Source organism: Hipposideros armiger, unplaced genomic scaffold (genome assembly GCF_001890085.2).
Source record: "Hipposideros armiger isolate ML-2016 unplaced genomic scaffold, ASM189008v1 scaffold_55, whole genome shotgun sequence".
Lineage (NCBI taxonomy): Eukaryota > Metazoa > Chordata > Mammalia > Chiroptera > Hipposideridae > Hipposideros > Hipposideros armiger.
The window spans coordinates 3,916,106-3,938,393 of NW_017731405.1; the positions used below are offsets into that span (position 1 = coordinate 3,916,106).

At 40.9% G+C, this 22,288-nt stretch overlaps 1 protein-coding gene across 2 annotated transcripts in view; it reads right to left on the reverse strand.

Annotated features, from left to right (window-relative positions):
• ANKDD1B (ankyrin repeat and death domain containing 1B) overlaps positions 1-22,288 on the reverse strand; it is a 57,743-nt gene that overhangs the window by 19,017 nt on the left and 16,438 nt on the right. For both annotated transcript variants that reach the window (XM_019641087.1, XM_019641086.1), the window contains exons 4-8: positions 15,699-15,797; positions 15,489-15,593; positions 7,419-7,517; positions 6,251-6,349; positions 964-1,062 (exon numbers count right to left, since the gene is read on the reverse strand). In XM_019641087.1, the coding sequence (XP_019496632.1) occupies positions 964-1,062; positions 6,251-6,349; positions 7,419-7,517; positions 15,489-15,593; positions 15,699-15,797 (501 nt within the window). The remainder of the gene's footprint in view (positions 1-963; positions 1,063-6,250; positions 6,350-7,418; positions 7,518-15,488; positions 15,594-15,698; positions 15,798-22,288) is intronic.

Below are 22,288 nucleotides of genomic sequence, written 5' to 3' on the forward strand. Positions count from 1 at the left end.
TCGCTCAAGAGTTTGAGCTCTGAGCAACAGCAGTTCGATGCCCGGCCCGAGCTGAGCAGCCGCTGAGCTGCCAACAGGTGGCAGGATGGCTCAGCGTAAAAAAAAAAAAAAAACTAGATAGAGATAGAGATATAATACACACACACACATAATGTAGTTATGTACATGTGCATGTGTTTTATCATATTTTCCATGTGAATGCATGGACAATTCCTGCAAGATTAAATCAATTATTAATAATTTAGTTCTGGGGAGGTGAAATTGAGATGTGGAATTGGAATAAGACACTTTTCATCATCGACCCTTGGGTACTATTCAAATATTTTTGTTATTTTCATTATAATTTAAAATTGGAAAAATAGAAAAAGAAAGATAGTTATCTGAAGACAAGGCCATTGCGGCAGTCAGAAGCTCAGGCACTGAGCCTGAATCCTTGCACAGCCATTGACTAGTCATATATATGATCCTGGATGAGTTCCTTAACTTTTCTAAATTCTAACTTTCTCATCTAAAAAATGAAGATAGGTGTCAAACGATCTTAGCACCAAAGTATTGTGTATCTGAAGGCACCATCTTGTGTCCTCTGGGTTCCAGACTGTCTACTGGGCTTTCATACTAATTTTTTTTTCAGCATCTACTATGTATAAGCCAGGCATGTACTAGTTGCTAGGGTGAAAACAAAACAGAGTAAGGGTGTCTCTGTATTTGAGAAGTAATAACTAGCTGCTCAGTTTGTACCATTTCCAATTATTCCTTCCCCAGATAAACAGGAAGAATGGCATTGTTTCTGAGGAGAAATTAATTGGGGAACATCAGCGGTAAGTCACTAATTCTTACCCAAAGCAAACTATAAATATTAATTCTACAAAAACATGGTGAGTGGATCAACTCAGACCAGATAACCCAAAGAGCCTTCTGAGTCCCCCTCCCACGGCATGAGTGAACATGGCATGGAGCACATACTTTATTTGGAATGTTGATATCACTTCCGGCTGCCAGTAGCACTTGGCTGCATTCTTCATGACCTCCTCCAACAGCCAGGAAGAATGGTGTTTCTCCATTCTAACAAAAGGGAAAAGAAAGTTAAAATTAATTGCCTCTTGGCATGGAATGAAACTACCGGAGAACCACTGCGCTTTCTCTATATATTTTTGTGCATGGCTCTTGATAATGGATAGCATTTATTAAGCATCTACGTACCAACATATATTGCCAATGCTATATGCTTCGGCACAGTTAAATTGCACAACAACCCTATTAGATGAGGGTTAATAGTATCCCCATTTTACATGTAAAAAACTAAGCCTCAGCTGAAAAGTGGCAAAGCTAGGTTGCAAGTCCAGGTGTGTGGCTCCAAAACCTACACTCTTTATTATGTTGCCTCCTTTCAGACTTTCCCTCCACCATTCATACTCTTAATCTTTATTATCTAGCAAACACTTCTAACAAACACCTACTATCTGTCACACACTACTAGGCGTTGGGAATTAGAAAAACCAACAGGATACAGACCCTGTCACAAAAAGGTAACAGCCCTGATAGAAAAGATAATCACAAAAATAAGGAATTATAATGCAGTGAAATGAACAAAAATAGAAGCACGTTTGTACCAAGTACAGCTTTAAATTTAAAACTGATTGAAAACGTATGTCATTTTAAAAAAAAGTAATACACTATCTCAGTAATTCAGTTTCCTGAAACTCATAGTACGCATGAGTAGGACAACGTGAGTTTAGTTTAGGCCAAACAAAGGGAGAAAAGAAGGAACTGGTCTCACACAATAGCTACTTGGATATTTTCCCTTCCTCACACAGATTCTTTCCTAAAAATATTGGGAAGGAATGCAGAATTTCTTCCCCACTCCCTAACAATTTCCCCCGTTGGATGTTAAGAATGACATTCTTAACAACTGCATTAACATACATTCGGAAAGTTTTACTCTAGCAACTTAGATACAAACAATGATGTTAATAGGGATGCAAGAGCAAGGAGCCAATGTTCCCATCCCAATAAGATGGAAAAACTGTATCCCAGGCTGTTTTACCTGAGTGCCTCGGACAGCCACATGTTACAAAGGAATTTCTCCTCATAATCTACCTTCTCATTTTTCCAGGAAAAGAGATGCCAAAAGGCAAACCCCAGTGGAAAAATAATTGCAAAAAATGTGAAGGAAAGAATTCACATCTTTAACAGATCAAGAACCTAATAAATATTCATATCTTTGACCTAAAAATCCTACCTCTAAAAATGTACCCAAAGGAAATAGTGAGGAATTCAAACTAAGGTTTATATACAAAGAGGTTCATGATAGCACATAACAAAAAAAAACTGAAATAAACTAAATGAGTTTGGGGCAGCAACTAAAAAAAAAATATATATATATATACAGAGAGAGAGAGAGAGAGAGAGAGAGATAAAACACATCAGAGGTATACAAGACAATCCTGAATATGTGATAGGTGCATGCTCAGACCTTCTTTACTGACATGAGTTTTGCTACCAAGAATGTTTGGAGATAACTTCTCAAGCATATTCACGTGGGTCACTCCAGCCACTCTGGCAATAGCTCCCAGCAGGAAACAGAGGCAGCCCAAGGCTGTATGAACATTATGGGCCTTATCCAAAGGTTAATATCACCAGACACTGTGCAAATAAAACCTATCATAATCTGTAATTACAGTTTGTTGGACGGTATAAGTTCTCCCCAATGTGCCCTGACTCAAAAATAGCTAAAAGGTAGATGGAATCCACATGCACACATTCCAGTGGTAAAGTATTAAAACAGAACAGGGCAGGCACAACTAAGACTTTAAATTAAATCCTGTGACTACAGGACTCCATCTCTACACTGATTTGTGATAGCCAATCATGCCTACGATTTACCTAAGTGATTCATATTCTTTCTGAGTTTTCTAACACATCATTCCTAACTTTCGTTCAAGAAGGCCAAATTCCTGGGATCTTCTTTAAGGAAGTTAAACCAATTAAACTTGAGCATCATGCCAGATGTGCAAAAAAGAACGAACACACACATAAAAATAAATGGCTCTATTTTTGTCCATGATCCTCAACTGAAAGCTTGCGTTTCATTCTCCCAGGAACTGGAAGAGAAAAAAATGGGGGTGATAATAATATATTCCATGGATAACCAAGATCCCACTTATTGCACCCAGATAGCGCTTGCTGCACACTTACCACATGCCAGGCACTATTCTCTGTACTAAATGTGTGACGTGGCCTTTCCACTTAAACCTCAGTGTGGTCTCAGCTATTTTATGCTGAGGAAACTGAAGCTGAGAGGGACTAAGTAACGTGCCTGAGATCATCCAGCTAGCAGAGTGATGCAGCCAGGATCGGCCCTGAGCAGTCAGAGCCCTGCTTTTAATCTCTGCGTGCCCAGGTCCAGGGATATGTGGAACCAGGTCGATGTGCTTCCCTGGTCCAAAGGGAGTACAGACTTGTCCCAGGCATCACACACACTCATTTGCATAGCCTTTAGTTTTCATTATATTGCCCACAGTTGCAATTTTTATGACCATACTCCACCAATTCTAAGTCACACATTATTTTGCATGTTAACATATCTGAGATCAGGCACATCTTACCATCTCAACCAACCAGGCAGCAGACATGATAGAGCTGCCATTCATTGCTGGTGGTGTGCATTAAAGCAGAATGGGTGCCACTGGCTTAGAAGATGATCTTAGAAATGATAGTGGGCACCCTTTGAAGAAATGCTGCATCACAAGCACTTTTGAAGGCGCAGAGGACAATATTTTGTTTGGAAAAGCAAGGACATCAAGACACTAAATAAGAAAGTGATTCTGAAGAATCAGACTCAATTTGTTAAGTATAGGAATACTTAACCAATTTATCTTGGATATTTGTTCTTTATATATGTATGATAAGAAATCTAAGGTAAAAGTCTAAAACACTTTTTCTTTTTAATTGGGGAATTGGGGGATGGGAACAGCACTGAGGAATTGGGGGAAGGGGAACAGACAAGTTGCTGTCATTTTGTTCTTCAGTCTAGTTGTGGAGGACGTTGCTTCACAGGCCCAAGCTGGCACCATCATTGCGCTCTTCCCGGGCGAGGCACATCAGTCGCCGGCTTCTGGACGGCCGCTCACTGCGGCTGCTGGCCATTCACGCTGGCTGCTGGCTACACACGGTAGCCCATGGTAACCCACTGCCACAGGGGCTGCAGCCTACGCCTTCGCCAGCGACTCACGGCAGCCCAGCTCCAGGTTGAGCTGTTGTTCACCATCTTAGCTGTAGAGGGTGCAGTGTCACTGGCCCTCATATGTGGGATCCAAACCGGGGCTCTCTGGCATCCCAAGCCAGTTCTTAACCATCGCGCCACTTGGCCGGCCCAAAAATCACTCTTTCAATAGGTACAAAATATTCCAAATAGCAAGAAAGCTTTTTTGTCATAGTTTAATTGGCAGAATCATTTTTTCTTAGTGTTACATAAAATAATGATGTGCCTTAAAATCGATGGTGTCTGAAATGACTGTGTATTACTTCTTATACTATCTCTCAGGAGAGGTCCCAAGTTTAGAATGTACTAGAACATTAAACTATGAAGTCCAAAAGGACTCTACTCACCTGAGTTTCCAAAGAACCAGCCCAAAACTCATTGACCCAAAGGTTAAAAAGTGGCTACTGGGCTGGCCAAGTGGCGCGTTGGTTAAGAACTGGCTTGACGCCAGAGGGCCCCAGTTCAGATCCCACAAATGAGGGCCAGTGACACTGCCCTCTACAGCTAAGATGGTGAACAACAGCTCAACCTGGAGCTGGGCTGCCATGGATCACTGGTGACGGCGTAGGCTGCAGTCCCTGCTGCAGTGGGCTGCCATAAGCTACAGTGTGTAGCCAGCAGCCAGCGTGAGTGGCCCTCAAGCTGCCGTGAGCGGCCATCCAGAGGTCGGTGACTGATCTGCCTCACCCGGGAAGAGTGCAATGATAGTGCCAGCTTGGATCAGTGAAGCAACGTCCTCCACAACTAGACTGAAGAACAAAAGGACAGCAACTTGTCTGTTCCCCTTCCCCCAATTCCCCAGCACTGTTCCCTTCCCCCAATTCCCCAATAAAAATCTTAAAAAAAAAAAAAGTGACTACTCAGACCAGATGACTCAAAAGTTCGCCTTTATAGCCACAGCCTCTCCAATGAACCCCAAACCCAGCTTCTCTCTCCCTACTGCTCTCCACCTGAATATGCCCCCCTCTCCTGCCCAAGGTCCCTCAAAGTGAAATCCATACAAACCCTTCTTACTGACCTTGTCACTTGCTCCTCCCCTGTGCTCCACAACTCAGAGACGGGCACACCACCATCCCAGAAGTCCAAGCCAGAGAGCTGGGGGTCAGAAAGTCTTGCATCCCCCTAATCCCTGGTCCCAAGTCATGTGGCTCCTGCGTCCTTTCACCTCATCCTGTTTGCTGCCTGTGAGGATCTTGGTGAGGGGCTTTCCATAGCTCTTGCTTCAGTCTCTCCAGGCACCAATCCCCCCTTTAAATCACCATGACATTTACCTGCCTGCACCCAAGATGGATCCCATCCCTCTTTGCTGCTTAAAATCCATCAAGGTCTCTGCTGCCAAAAGTTCAGAGCCAGACCCTCTTCAGGTAAGCACAGCCTTTCGCTACCTCCCTGCCTTGGCCCACTCAGCACACACCTTTCCCAGCCCACTGGTCCTCAATTTCTGCCATCCTGAACTTGTCATTCCCAGGTCACACCATGCTCTTTCATGTCTCGGTTCCTTCATGTGGGCTCTTCCCTCTGTCGGAAATACTCTGTGCTTGTGGCCCCCTCAAACCTCCTCCTACCTATGTCCATTTAAATGCCAAGACCTAGATAATATATCACCTCCTCTGTGAAGACTAATTTCTGAAACAGATTTTCCTCTGTGTCCCCACAGCATACTGTATATACATCTATCAAGCATTTAGTCCACTATATTATTTTTGGCATGCCCCTCCTGCCCTGTAGGCTTCTAGAATAAGAATACATACTCTACCTAGCACAGAGCACATATGAAATATTTTTGGATGAATGGGTGAATAAATAAATGGATTAACAAATGAATTGCTGTGGGTTACTTTTAAGAGAAAAGCAGGAATCTTTTAGCATCACATTCTACACCCCGTGGCACTAACATCTTTGTTTTCCTCCCATTCCTTTTCTGAAAGCCATTCCTCCCACCTTCCACTGTGAGCCCCATGCCCACCTGTAATGAGCACCTCCACGTACCTCATTGGTCTCGTTTACTTCTTGCCACAGGGTTAGCAGCACCCGTACCGCAGAGCTGTGACCATGTTTGGCAGCGAGGTGCAGGGCTGCATTCCCCTCCTGCAACACAGACACACTCGCAGCAGAGTCCCCTGCACTGAGGAACACACCCCTCCACTGGTCAGGCTGCAACGGGGCTTCTGGGAGGTTTCATTTGGTTAAAGCTGTGGTCCAGAGTGTGGCCCACATTATCCACAATTTTAAGTGAAATTTATAATTTTCCTAAGTTTTAAATGAAACCATGTAGCTATTTGAACCAGCAGGAAAAACCCTCCACACTCTTTGTTCAATCTTTGCTGCTAATTTGCTAGCAAAAAGTGGGACAATACCCTGTTTCCCCCCAAAATAAGACCTAGCCAGAAAATAAGCCGTAGCATGATTTTAGGCGCCAAAATATGGCACCTTGGCATACTGAATATTTTAAGCTGAAGGAGTTTGTGGAAAAGGCACCCTTCTCCCTGAAACAGATCATAAAACCCTCATGTGAGGGGTACATGCCCTCCATATCCTGGAGGAATCATGCTAGGGCTTCTTCTCCCACTAGGTCTTCTTCTCCCACTAGGTCTTCTTTTCGGGGAAACACGGTATTACACCTGAAACTAATTTATTATTGTACACCAACTGAAACTGAAAAATAAAAAAAACTACTAAAAACAAGTGGGACAATGAAAGTAATTCCATATAACCTTTGTGAAGGTAAACTGGTGAAAGATTTCTGGGAGGTCGTTTTAGCAATGTATACCAAAAGATTTAAAAATGTGCAGAACTCTTTGCCCCGCAATTCTATATTTAGGAATTTCTCCTAAGAAAATAACCAAGGATGTATATATAGATATGAATGTCCATCCAGGGTTTCCCTCCCCCATCAGGTTTCCAGCAGACCTCAGGAGAAGAAAAGAGAGGACTGGTGTTGACAGTGGAAAAGAATTCATGTAGTCATATTGACTTCACAACCATTTATGGAGCAAAAATTGGCATTCTGGGCAATCCACTGCAAAAATGGATTCATTTCATGTGGCTAGTCCAAGATTCTCACTGACTATAGTAACAACTAAACAACTGTACTGCTGACCAAAACGTCATCACTTCCCTTTCTGTTGTTCTTTAAAGAAATAAAGGTCCAACTCACCTTGTCCTTTTCTGAAGTATGCAGATTAAGGGAGACAAGCTTTTCTATCATTTCAACGTGGCCCCTCTCAGCTGCCAAAAGAAATGGTTTTCTTCCTTTCTGAAAATCAATCATAAACCTCCAGCTTTTATTACATACTTATTGAACAGGCAAGACAAATGACAAAGCAGGAAGCATTTTGAGGGTGATGAGGAAGCCAAGATGGTACTTCATAGCAGTCCAGGCTCTTAGGGGAAGGTGATAACAATCTCACTCCAAACCAGATCCAGCTCTGAGCTGTGGCCCCAAACTTTGGAACTCCATATCAGCACAGAATCATTTTTATCGGGGCAGAGAAGCACTGTTCAGAAATGGTCCTCCCCTGTATTTAGGTAGGTGCCACCTCACAGCCAGACAACAAGATTCCCTTTCGAATATAGCAATGTTACCAACTTTCTGTGTTTATTGGATAGTTCTTTTACTCAAATATTTACTGGGAAGTTTTTATGTGCCAGACCTATGTCAGACTCCTGCACATCACACACTAAGCCTTGCCTTACTGATAAAAATGTCTGAAGCAGAAATTTTCCAGGGCTCAATATTTACGTGGCTCATTTAGACATGACATTTTATCCACTGCTCCTTTTCAGGTCTTGCTTGTGTGCTCATTTGTTTAATCTCCAACATTCACTAAGAATCAACAGGGAAACCCTTAAGAATAGATCTATATGAAATGGAATGGAGAAAGCAGGCATTACCCAGAGAACACAGTGTAAGAGGAATGTTTAGGTGTGATTTGTTGGGAAGAAAAGTTCAAACGTAGAATTTTCTAATTATGGTAATTTCTCCAATTTTTCACATTGTAAAAGGAGATTGCATCTGCAATAGCCAAAATGCCATCAAGAAAAATGAAAAACTCTTAGAAATTTACATTTTTCTAACTCGAGATATTTAAAAAAAGAAAAAGGAAGTTGGGGTGGCAAAATGAGTCAGAAGTATTTTCTTCAACTCAAAAAAAACACACAAATTCTTTGGGTGTGTTATTAACTAAAAGCTGAGCAAGATGTCTGAAATGCGAAAAAGATACAAGCCTCTAGAAGAAAGTTCCTGAATCTAAGATTTGTCATCTGATTTCCTGCTAAAGCAGGGTAATCAAAAGATCATGATCACTGTTAACTTGAGATAACAGCTCATGGTTCCTCAAAAACTAGAAGAAAAGGGAAAGAAAAATGCTGAAATGATAAATGGCAACAAAAACAAACAAACAAACAAAACCAAATGTCTACAGGGATCAGCCCTATAGGGCTCTGTATTCCTGCATGCATGGAGGCTAGAGAAACAAATTGGCACCAAAAAGTTTACCTAATTCTTCATTCTTGAGCCAGATATGTTGCCAATGAGGCATATATCCCCCACCCTTCAAAGTTTGAAGGTCTGACCAGTCATCATCCTCATTAAATCACTAAGGAACGGCAAAGGGAAGAAACAGAGACTGCTTGGGGCCTCGGTTTGCTGCTTCTAAGTTAGACACCTAATTGAAGAGCAAAATCTAGTCTTGAGCCGTGAACAGTTCTTTGGAAATGACAAACCAAAAATTCTTGTGTCTGGCTTATATAAATATCTGCAAATAGTGACAACAGATAAAAGTCTATATAAACAAATCACAAAAAGGAGGGAAACATTTAGTCACACATCCTTATTAGTCATTCACTCATTTATTCAGCAAATATTAAGCACCAATGTATATGCCAGAGACTGTGCTAAGCCGAGTGGCCAAGATGAAAAATATACTGCCCTGTCCTCAAGAAGCTCCGAGTCCAACAGGGAAGATGGGCATATAAGCAAGTAATTATAATGAAATGCAGTAACTGAGAGCTGGTAAGGGATACATATGGGGGTACATAACTCAGCATGAGTGTGTTTGTGGTTGGGAAGGCAGGTGACAATAAATGGTGGAAAAAGTCCTTAAAAGGCTATTAATGCACTGGAACAGGAGAAAAAAAGCACAGATGACCTGTTTCCTGGCCACCATCTTTTCCATTGGAGAAGAGTCCCTGTGTCCTATGTGTGGAGCTGTTAATTATAGGCTCCTGCCTCTTCCACTATCTGACCCTGAGTCACAGTGTTTTTGGTTCAGGGATGGAGAATCCTATGATATCTTTTTGGCATATTCTATTTTTACTCTAGAATCATCGGCTAAGCTGTCAGTAGCTCTCTTTGCCACTGGTAAGGAGATCCCACCTAAGAATGAAGCCAACAGAGTGGAAAGCAGAACTGAAAAATGCAAAAGAAAAGACAAAGAGCCCTGATGACTTCATTTGAGCTCCTTAACTCATACATACCTAAAGTTACTCATGCCTGAAGCTCTTAGTTGAATGAAACAATAAAGTCTTTCTTTTTTTCCTTAAAGTAGTTTGTGTTGAGTTTCCGTAAACTTTCGCTATCAGGGATTCATTAAAGCAACTGCCCGATCTCACAGAAGTAGGAGAATGACTAAACAAAGGTTCAACTAAACATTTCAGAGTCACAAAAGGATCACAGGCCACACTTGGCACCAATCTACTCAGAGGATGTTGGACATGAGCCACCACTTGTCAGTGCAGTGTTAGCTGTTCCTCTGACACTGGTCCACACAGTTATTTCGAAACTGTTGTCTTTGGCCCTCCAGGTGATAGCTCTTTGCAAGGTGACAAGATCCACTTTGGGCAAGTGGGGGAGCCACCCTGGCTTAGAGGCTGGTATTCCATAAGAACAAATATCTCTTGTAACAATATCTTGGACATCACTTCCAGGTCCCCACAAGGGACATGCTCAGTTAATTACAAGAGTCACTGCACTCAGAGAAGCCCAAAGTATGCCTTTCCTCTCCAGAATTTGTAGTTCATGTGTAGTTCCTACGAATCTAGATGCAATTTACCGATTAGGGGTCATTTTTATCATAAGCAATGCTGCTTAGTAACAGTTAATATTGTATCTTCATCTTGTTTGTGGGGACACAGAGCCAGAAAGTTAACCAAAGTTTAAATTCTCATGAAAAAGGAAAAGGGGGTTTGGTAAGCCCTTTCCCCACAGAGATCATAAATAATTCATGAAGGTGCTGTGTCCTAGAATGGCAGGTTGTTGCTTTTGTCTCCACGTTTATCTTTCTTCTAGTAACAACACTTTGGTTTCCCTTTGGAAAACTGCCCCCAGCACACAGACACATATCCTGCCATTTCGTCCATTTAATGCTGTCAATTGCCAGGCCTTACCTGCCATATGAAATGGTCACATAACCCATGCTGATCACAGTGATTGGTGCAGAATTGGGCCTATGATTCAAGCAGGATCAAAAAGAGTTGTTCCTGAGATTTATATGAGCATTTAGTAAGAAAGAAATTTTCTTTCTTAGGAATTAAAATCCATAAAAATGTAAACTTGAGGCTGTTAGGAGCCATCTTTCCCACCATGTGGACAATATACCTACCAATAATGTCAACACACAGACAGCTAAGAGTTAGAGAAAAGAGCTCGATCCAGCCATGCCTGAAGCTAGAGGACACCCCTCAAACTCCTTAGTTAGGAGTTAATAAATTACTTTTATTGCTTAATCTAGATTAAACTGGTTTTTGCACTCATAAACAGAAAGAATTCTAACAAGCACATATTTAGCAGTTTGGGGACAAACACAACTAGAAGTATCAGAGGTCTGTTCAACTTTAGAATGGCCTCATTCTTTTTCTTTTACCCTTGCTACAAAGCCTTGGGTTTCTGCGTATCGAAACAAAGTAACAGAGGATCCCACAAAGAAAGCTTAGTCTGGTAAGAAATGGGAGGTTATCACGAACGAAACATCTTTCCTCTCCAAGAAAACCGTTGTTACGTTCAAGTTTAGATGCCCTTTAAAAATGTTATCATCAACAACAACAACAAAAAGTGAAAGCCAAATTACACAAAATAAGGACATTTAAAGTAATCTGTATCTTATAAACATATCAAAAGGTAGTATAAAGAAAGATGAAGTGACAGTAAAATGAGGTATCTTTTCCCCAGTACAGCGGTTCTCACCCTGTGGGTCGCGACCCCTTTGGGGGTCAAACGACCCTTTCACAGGGGTCGACTAAGACCATCGGAAAACAAAAAGATATTTACATTACGATTCATAACAGTAGCAAAATTACAGTTATAGAGTAGCAACGAAAATAATTTTATGGTTGGGGGTCACCACAACATGAGGAACTGTATTAAGGGGTCGCAGCATTAGGAAGATTGAGAACCACTGCTCTAGTACATGTTATTAAGCAAAATAACAACAGGAATTATGTATATATATCATACGTTTGTTTTTAATATAGGTTCTTATCATGGCCTTTATCTAGAGCAGTCTCATAGGACTGCCACTCGCTTGGAAGGCAAGGAGGCAGGCAGATTCCCCAGCCAGCAGAGTGGTGCCTGGGGTCAGAGCCCCATACTTTGGGCCCCAGACAAATCACAAAGCCTTCCAAGCTCAGGATCCTGATTCCCTTTCCTAATTAGTAAAAGTAAGGAGGGCCCAGAATTCCTGTTCCTTCTTTCCTTTATTAACTTAATGTGTATTTAACCTAATATGTTCTAACTCAGTGCATTTAAATTTTTGGATGTGACTAAATCTGAGGAATTGCAATTGTTTATTAGAAATTACTTCTCATTTTAAATTTAAAGCTTATTGCCAGAGCTATCAAATTTGACAAGTAACCAAATTCAGCAAAACTTTCATAAACAGTCATTCAATGGGCACCCAAAGACCAACTTGACCATCCTTTCCAACAGGGATCCCGGAGATGGTGCCCTGGAGAGCCTCTGAGGGGAGGAGAGTAGCACCCAGCACAAAGGCCCCCAGTGCTTCACGTGCATGTCTACATCGCAAGACATTTCCCCTTACCCTGGGATCAGGAACTCATAGCAGAGCCCCAGCAAAAGGGGAAAACCAGCAGGCCCCTGAATAATGAGATTTGGGTTGGAAAAAGAACATTGCCATGAGGTAAAAAGTGCTGAAAGAGCCATGCACTAAATATGAAGGCCTACAACTGGTGTGGGCAGGGGTAAGTTCTCCCCTTATACACTGGAACCAATGGGTTTGATTAAATCCAAGAATGTTAAATACTGACCTCAGGTCCATATAAGAAAATATGTCCTCTCAAACCACTCATGCTTATTATTCCCAAAGCTCCAAAAAAAAAAAGCTTTGCATTTTTATCTCTAGAGCATTCCTATACAGATTCCTTTAAACTAACAAAAGTTCCCATGTATCTGCAGCTGAAACCAACCTAACACTGTACCACCAAACTCTTGTAAGTATTCAACAAATATATGGATGGCTTCTTAAGCCATTCATTTCTGTGTCCCCCTCTCTTAGTCTGAGTACTTATTGTTGATCACTAGATGGGAGTCTACATGTAGATTCTAAATAGCTAGACTACTTTACCTGTAACTTCTGGCTGCTCTAATCTCTCTCCCCTGGAGAGGCCACTTGATTTCTAGAGCTATAGAGTTGCGAGAAACCTCAAAATATTTTCCAGTGGCCTCCATCTCTCCCATCCCCACACAAACTCTCCTGGGCCTAGTTAAATCCATTTTATGAATAAAGACCTCCTCCCAGTAAGGCTTTCCTTGTTAGCTTTTGGAGTTCCCTCCTGGCTAAAGAGAGGGTTTTACTAACCCTGGGCAGGTAAACAGGCTCTCGTCACCTTCTGCTGATAAGAAACTAGGCAAGAAGGCCAGTTGTGAAGGTGGGGCAGGCTTTTCTATCAAATGTATTTCATGAGCTCCACCATACTCTTAAGCAAATACTAATGGAAAACCCAGGGATGAATTAATAGACCCTGAGCTCCTTATCCCAGATCCTACTGGCTTTTGCCAACATCCTCGACCCCATTCACAAATCTCAGAAAAAGAGTAGACTTTGTCTTTTGAATTGATCAATCCAGGTTTCTTACAAGACTGAAATGTACTCAGAGATCCTTCTCCCCCTAGACGACCCAGTGGACTTATTATTTGCTCATTCCTAATATGTCTCTGAACTCATCTTAATTTTAAGATCTTTCAGCTGGACAGGTGGCTTTGCACAGTCTGCGGCCAGGGCTCCTCAGCCTATTCCCCCAACAGAAAGTGAGAGGAGGAGGAAGAGGGGTGGGACAAGACAAACCTAGACCCGCTGAGGAGATGATGGACAAGAAGGCTGCTGGCCAGCAGAAGCTCCAGAAATGGGGAAGGATCCCCACAAACCTGCTTTGGTTTTTCAGCCCCTTCAGCCTGCCTGATCCTCCCCACACACTGCTGTCTCCCATGAAAGCAGCAAGAACCCGCTGAAAGGGAAGATATTCCTGTGTCTTGTATATAAGGGGCCCTCAACAAGTATCTGCTGAACTGAACTGAATGGAATTCATTCAGAAGCCAATTCCTACTTAGCATCAATCAAGCTGGAATGACCCAACTTCCTTACCCTGACACTAGATGCTATTTGACTATGATGATCAGTTTGAGGAAATCAGATAGTACATTTTATCCTATAATAACTGTTATAATAACTACCACTTAGTGAGCACTTACCATGCGCCAGGCTCTTTGCTAAGTGCTTTATAATCATTAACTCTTTTAACTATCCCAACAGTAGCTGCTCCAACATTGCTATGTTAAGAATGGCTTAGGGGTGGTGTCTGATTGGAAAGGGGTGATGGAATGGCTTACCACAAAGCTCATTTGCATAGTAATTTTAATATTAAATTGATGTAATATCAACTGTCTATATCAAAGAATGGATGTCTTACTGATAAAAAAATTATATGGAGGTCAAGACCTACCCCCCAATCATCCCTTCGTGCTACCATGACATATGTTTTATTATTCCCATTATACAGATGGAGATACTGAGGCTTTCAGCAGTTAGAGAACTTGCTTAATGCCACGTAGCTAATATATGCCCAAACTATAGCCCAAGTCTCTCTGCTTCCAAGCTCTAAATGTATATATACCTGCTTAGTCATACTCAGGGGAAGCAAAAGAAATTTATAGACTTATTTGAAGACATATTTTTTATTGTTGTTTTTAAGACTGAGGTAAGAAAAAATATGAAAAGTTTTTTTTAAAAGAGGTAAAATGAAGTAAATGTTACTAATTAACTTCTAGAGTGACTTTTATGGAAAATAATATTCTAGAGGCACAGTGAAAAGGTGGTCCCATTCAAAATAAAAAAGTCAACACCACAGAGAATACAACCCTATTTTTAAAAATGCCTAGAGGGAAATATTGCAGAGAAAAAAAACAGTCCTAAAACATGGGCAACGCCCACTGTCATCTGAAAAGCGACATAGTGCAGCACAGGGACTGGAGTCAGCCAGACCAGAACTCAAATCCTGGCTCTGTCACTTTCTGGTTTGCAAACTTTGGATCAGATACTTAGCCTCTCTGAGCCTCAACTTCCTTACCTTTAAAAATAAGCAAAATACTTCCTTCTTTATAGGACTATTGTGAGGATTGACAGGATAATTCATTCATTCAGCAATGATTTATTAAGTACCCATATGTGCCAGGTCCCAGCCTCTCACTGAAATAAAGTATGTAAGGAGTTTTCCTGTGTACCTAGCACATTAATGAATACTCAGTAAGTGGTAGCTGTTATTATTATATATCTCCTTATGAAAATAAAAGGAATATAGACAAATATGATAAAATTGCATTATATTCTACAGCTCTTTACTGCAGAGCCTTGGGTCAGATATATTCCAAAAAGGCCAGGCATAATCAAGTAAAATGCATTCACCTATTTTGAATACCAAACAGGGTGGAGACTGTCCACGCCCCAGCCAGGATGAGGAAGTAGAGAGGGAAGAAGAAATCTGGTGGCTTCCTTACTACTTCCTGCCCTCCCCACATGCAGGTTCCAGAACCAGTACCAACACCCACACTTCCCTTCCGCTATGAGGTCTGTCAGGGTGATGGAGGAGCTGGTTACAGGGCCAGGTTTGTCGGCCAGGTTTGTCTGTGCTGGCTACTTTGGAAACTCTAGCAGGGGCAGAAAGAAAGCGGAATTTGGTGGGGGTGTAGGTGAGACCTGTCCTACCACAGCAAGCACACCTCATCAGGCTGGTCCAGGTCTCTCAGGTGCAGATCTTGAATGAGGTACTCCATGATACGCACATTATTGCTCTGAGCTGCAAAGTGGAGGGCATTCATTCCATCCTGAAGAGAGACAGGGCAGAGGAGATAATTATACAGTGATCGCAGGACCTCCCCCTCCTGCACTATGAGGTGAGAGCTGATATTCAGTGTGACCCACATACCTACCTGATTCTTGGCCCTTTGGTCTGCTCCAGCTCTAACCAGCATGAGCATGATCTCGAGGCTTCCAGACCAGGCTGCAAGGTGAATTCCTGTCAAGCCATGCTGCCCCAAGAAGAGAGAAGAAAAGAACCCATCACTTGGAGGAGCCACAACACATGATCTCAAATCACCAAAGCCAAGTTAATACTCAACTGTTGAAAATTAAGAAATAGGGAGAGAATTTGATATACAGCAAAGATGTTTTTCAATTCCATGGGAAAATAAATATATTTAATAAATGATATAGGCACAAGTAACTCCATCTGGAAAAAAATAAAATTAAATCCTATTTCATACACACACACAAAAAAACACATAAACAATATATTAGAAGAAACTCTAGACTGTAATGTACAATGTCTTAATCCAGAAGTTATAAAAGGAAAGACTGATAGTAAACCAAGTGAATAAACAAACAATATGTTCTTCAAATGTTTCTTAATAAAGATTAAAAGGTTAGTTTCTCTAATATATGAAGCACTCTTACAAATCAACAAGAAAAAGGCAATTAAACCAATTGAAAAATGGACCATAAAAGGTGCTCTCTTAAGGTATTAGTGGAAATGAAAACATTAAAGTTTAAGCAATCTGTCAATATCTATTAAATTTAAATACAACCAGCAATCCTACTCCAGGAAATCTATCCCATGAAAATAAGTTTTAGGAACTAATGTTATATAAGTAAGGATATTAATTGCAACCCTAAAACTGGGGGCAAGGTAAATATCCATTGATATGGGAATGCAGAACAAATTAGGGAACAGTCATATCACATCGTGCAGCAATTAAAAATCATGAATTAGAGTTATAACAATTGACTCAGAGACATTTCCATGAGGTGGCTGTTAAATGTAGAAAATAAGATGCAGATAAAATATAATATAATCCCATTTTTAATAAAATAAGCAGTGATTAAAAAACTCATATATATATAAAATACACACACACACACACACACACACACACACATTCGTATACACACACACACAGAGTCGGCCCTCCATATCTGCAGGTTCCACATCTATGGATTCAACCAACCATAAGTAGAAAATATTCAGAAAAAAAAGTTATATTGTTGCTGATGTGTACTATATAGTTAGGCCTACATAGTCTATTTAAATCTATTTATATATTTACATTTCCAGTATAAAGAAAATCTTTACCAATTTCTGCACTCTTTTTCCCAAGAATCAATGATGTTCATTTAATAACTAGGTGAGGTTCTTCAAGAAATGTGCCCTAAATACAGTTCCACCCCTTAATTTAGCCTGCTCTAGTAATACAAAATCCAGTTTCACACATGGTCAAAAAAGAGGCCAGAAATATTTGGGATAGCTGATTAACCCCGTTTTGATAGGAGCTCAAATTTTCCCTAAGAAGGCATTCCTAATTTCAAAGCTGCCAACACTTAAAGATTTCAAACACTGATCATAAAACCCAAAAGTCATGAATTCAAGCTGCAGACAACTTGAGCCTCTGAAACCATAAGTTCTGAGTGGAGCCATCATTCCTCATAGGCAAAGAATTACTGCTCACAGATGTCAATTACCCCACAAGAACCATCATAAAACTAAGTCTTCTGATATCAAACTGACATGCCTGAGACAGTTTATGAGCATGTGTCATGGATTACACTATTACAATCATGGTTGGTACACGATGCTCTGTAAAGTGTAAAATGCCCACTGTCACTGACAACCTGTCCTCATTACCAGTCTGGTCATAGGTGAGAAGGTCAATGACTTCCCCTGGAGAACACTTGCACTTGAGGAGTTTCCCAGCAATAAGAAGCTCTGAAAGCCAATGCTTTTCATTATCCTTTGAGCATCACCTGCACTCCACCTGGGATCCTTTGTTCACATCTGGAGGAAGAGCCTCCAATTACGAGTACCTTGTCTGTCTCCTCCAAGACTTGGGGATGCCACCTACTTTGAACCTGGAGTCCTCAGTGTCTGGGCCATGCATTTGATCCATGGCATGCAGTGCCGTGAATGGCACACATCTGTTACTATCCCAGTCGTTGCTCTCCCAATAGATTTAAGGTCCCCTAAAGCAGGGACTGTGTCTCATGCCAGTGCTTCCCGACACAGTCACCTAGAGGTCTTGTTAAATCGCAGACTCTGACTCAAGAGGGCAGGGGTGGGCCCAAGATTCTGCATTTCCAACAAGGTCCCAGGAAACGCCAGTGCTTCTTGTCCCAGGACCACACTTTGAGTAGCAAGAACTTACATCTAGTTGAATCCCTAGTTTTTGGCATTGAGACTTACCTACAACAGGCACTGAATAAGTACTGATGGTGAAGGAGTTTCAATTGTTGGCTTTTTGCAAATAGGTGTTAGGATTTATAAGACAGATCTGCCAAGTCAAATTCAGGGCTCATCACACAGATAAAGAAGCTTCCGGATCATATCAAATGTGGCATTGCTTAAATTATTATAAAAAATCATTTTGTTACATACTAATGCCACTCTGAATAATTAAATTATTTATAGAAATATTTAACTTAGTGAACCTTTCAAGGCAGGGTACAGAGATAACATCAGAAATTACTATACTTTTCACCTGACAGCATTTCAGTCTCACAAGGCAAGTTACAAAAAGCTTCCAAATGGAAAAAGCCTCAAAGAAAACAAATTGGTAAAATATTCTGGGAATTGACTTGCACTGTGACATAAACCAGTAGCATATTTAATATATTAGAAACATGGCAATTCTTAGACATGCTATTTAAAAGATGCTATTGAACCTGGGCAATAGATAATAATTGTTCATTGTACAATTCTTTCCACTTTACAGTACGTTAAAGATTTGGGATTTCAGTCCTGGTTAAGATGAATTAAGTAACTCCATCCCACTCTCTCTCATCAAATGCGAGTAAAATCTCTGGACAGAATGCATGGAGCAGCTTTTTGAGAACTCTGAGAAGTAAATGATAGCAGGTATATTGGGGAAGAAAACCCAAACTCAAGATATAAACAATCAGGGTTTCCTGATTTTTCTGTTTTTTGTTTTTTCTTTCCATATCTTCCCTCTTGGACCCATGGTCATGCAAACCACAGAGCTGCACCCTGGGCACAGACAGAAAAATCTCCAAGAGAAGCGCTCTCTTTCTGGCCTCAGGAGTGGAAGGGGGATAGGAAAAGTAGGGGAGACCCTGCTTCTTTTTTCTCTTCCGGCCCTGCCCCAGGCACTCCCAAAGCTACAACCTCATGGCCGGAGGGGTAGCAGCAGTGACTGAGCAAGCACCTAAGACTCTGACAGTGGGAATTCTTCTCTCTGACCAGAAAAACTGTGGTCAGAAGAGGGGGTGGGGTAGGGAACCCACGTTGCATTTTCCCTCTCTAGTTCTGGAGGTGGACCTAATTGTGGGAAGTATCCAGCAGAGCGGGGAGACTGCACTCTTGGCTCTCCAGTCAGAGGACCAGGAAAAGGGGGAGAGAGTCCTGTGCTGGAGATTGTCGGGGAGATGATCTTAGAGAGATGGGAGCTCAAGAAAGTGATCCCATAAAGTTGTGCAGTGCCCCTGACCTGTACATGGACCTGGCCCTAAATAGCGTGAAAAAGGCTTGGAGAGCTGAACCCGGGGGGTAGACCACTGCCCAGGTCTCAGACTGGGCCCTGGATGGCACACATGTGGGACAGGTCCAAATGTCACCTGTTTGGATAACTATAGTGATATTTGTGTCAAATGGTATGCAAGGGTAAAAAAAAAGAGAACCTCGAGATACTCCTCACACCTTATATTTAAATTAACTCAACATGGACAATAGATCTAAATGTAAAACACAAGGCTATAAAAATTTTGAAGAAAAATATAAGAAAATCATGACCTTAAGTTAGGCAAATCATTTTTAGATATAACACCAATATCAGATTCACTTTTAAAATATAAGTAAATTGCACTTCATCAAAATTAAAAACTTTTGCTCTGTGAAAAATATTAAAAAGCTATAGGAGAAAATATTTGCAAATCACATCTGACAAAGGATTTGTATCTAGAATACATCAATAACTCTCAAACTCAACAAGATAACAAACAACCCAAATTTTTTTTAAATGTGCAAAAGATCTGAATAGATACATCACCAAAAAAGATATGTAAGGGTAAAACTCAGGAAATTAATAACTTAGTTAGACTTAGTTCAGTCACCTCCTGGCTTGCTATTCAGCTGTCTTTGTTTTTCCCTTTCACTGCTTGATTTAATGACTCTGCTTTCTTAAGACTATACATGCATTGTTGATCTAATTAATCAGCAGAGCACTAACCTGGAAAGAACCATTTCTCAACTCTCAGGTGCCTAGACACTGGGAGCCATGGTTGCAACTCGCCTGCAGCTTTTGCTGATGACACATGACACACTCCAGCCACAGCTGCTGAGTTCGAGATAACAGTATATGAAGCAGACCAGGCCACGGGAGGCAATTTCTCAGCTGTCAGCCCTGAAACTTACATGACCAACTCCCACTTTTCTTTGTTCTTTCCCCCACACCTGCCTGCCTGACTATAAAACCTCTTGATTATTCTCAGTTCAGGGAAGATGGTTTTTTCCTAGGCATTAGTCTGCCATCTTCCCTAGCTGCCAGTATCTAGAATAAAGTACGCTTTTCTCCTCACCAGCCCTTGTCACTCAAGTTTTTGGGCGCTGGGTGGCAAGCAACACCAGACGTGAGTCACGTAACATATATACAATTAGTAAATAACACAAAAAAGATGCTCAATATCATTACCCATTAAAAAATACAAATTAAGGGCCGGCCGAGTGGCTCAGTTGGTTAAGAGCTCGCTCAAGGATTCGAGCTCTGAGCAACAGCGGTTCGAGTCCAGCCTGAGCTGAGCAGCCGCTGAGCTTCCAACAGGTAGTAGGATGACTCAGCTGCTAAAAAGAAAAAAAAAATTAAGACCACAATGAGGTGCCAATACAAATCTACTAGAACCGCTAAAATTAAGAGGGAAAATGACAATACTAACTGCTGATGAGGATGTGGAATAAACAGAACTCTGCTACATTGCTGGTGGGAATGAAAATGGCTCAGCCACTCTAAAATATAGTCTGGCAGGGGTGGCTGGTTAGCTCAGGTGGTTAGAGCACAGTGCTCATGACACCAAGGTTGCCGGTTCCATCCCCACATGGGCCACTGAGTTGCGCCCTCCACAACTAGATTGAAACAACTACTTGACTGGGAGCTGATGGTCCTGGAAAAACACACTGTTCCCCAATAAAAAAAACAAAAAACAAAAAACCATGCCTGAAAAAAAAACAACAGCCTGGCAGCTTCTTGTATATAGTATGCTATATGACCCAGTAACCTCACTCCTAGGTATTTACACTAGAGAAATGAAAACCGACGCTTACACAAATACTTATACACGAATGTCTATTACTTGTAATAGTCCCAAACTGAAAACAACTCTAATGTCCTTCAACTGGTGAATGGATAAACTGTGGTGTATCCACACATTGGAATACAATCTAGCAATAAAATTTAGGGAGGGATTATTGATACATACAACATGGATGAACCTCAGAGGCATTTTGCTGTGTGAAAGAAGCCAGCGTCAAAAGGTTATATACTATGTGATATCATTTACGTGGCATTTTCAAAAAGGCAAAATTGTAGAGATGGAAAAGAGATCAATGATTGCCACAGTTGAGGGTTTGACTATAAAGAGGCAGCATGAAGAAATTTTCTGGGTGATGCAACTGTTCTGTATATTGATTGTGGTGGTGGTAATATGAATGTATATATGTGTTAAAATTCATAGAACTGTATGCCAAAAAGAAAGTTAATTGTATAGTATGTTAATTTAAAAATTAAAATAAAATAAAAGGTTATTGTATTAGGGTTTCAATGTCAAAATAAGAATAGATTCTTAGCAATCAGGTCTATTACCAAAGCGTCTTTTACAGGGTAACTAATGTTGCAAAATAACCAAATAACAATTTCCAGACTTAAATAACACATCCCTTAAATACCATTACCATAATACAACTTATTACACTTACAAAGTTGGAGTGCTTTTGGTGCCGATCTTTTAAAAGAGGTACTTCTTCATTCTGATTCTGTTACAGATCAATCTACTTGCCCACCAATATCAGAGCAATAAAATAGACAATAAAATATTTTCAGAGAAAATACCAGAGGAATAAAATAGGATGTACCCTACTGGTAAAACAAAGAGAAATTCTCATCATTATCAAGTCTAGGCCATGTCTATGATTGCCAACAAAACCAACAAATGACCAACTGATTTAAACTGACTTCATTCATCTTCCAAAGACATACAAGCACATATTAAACCCAAGCCCAGTAAGAAGGCATAATGGTAAGGCAATACCGAGCCTTACTCTCCAAAGCATCAGTTCAGAGAGAAAATAGAATAGCTCTGTGGGAATCTTCTGAACAGTTTAAGAACCATGGTCCATTGGATTAACTAAAACCCAAGGCTATCATCTTTTTCTGCAACTGGAGATGATAAACATGTTTTCTCCAGCCTAACTGGCTTTCTTGTGCCATGGTAAAGTATTAAATAAAGTTGAGAAAAGTAGATAGAA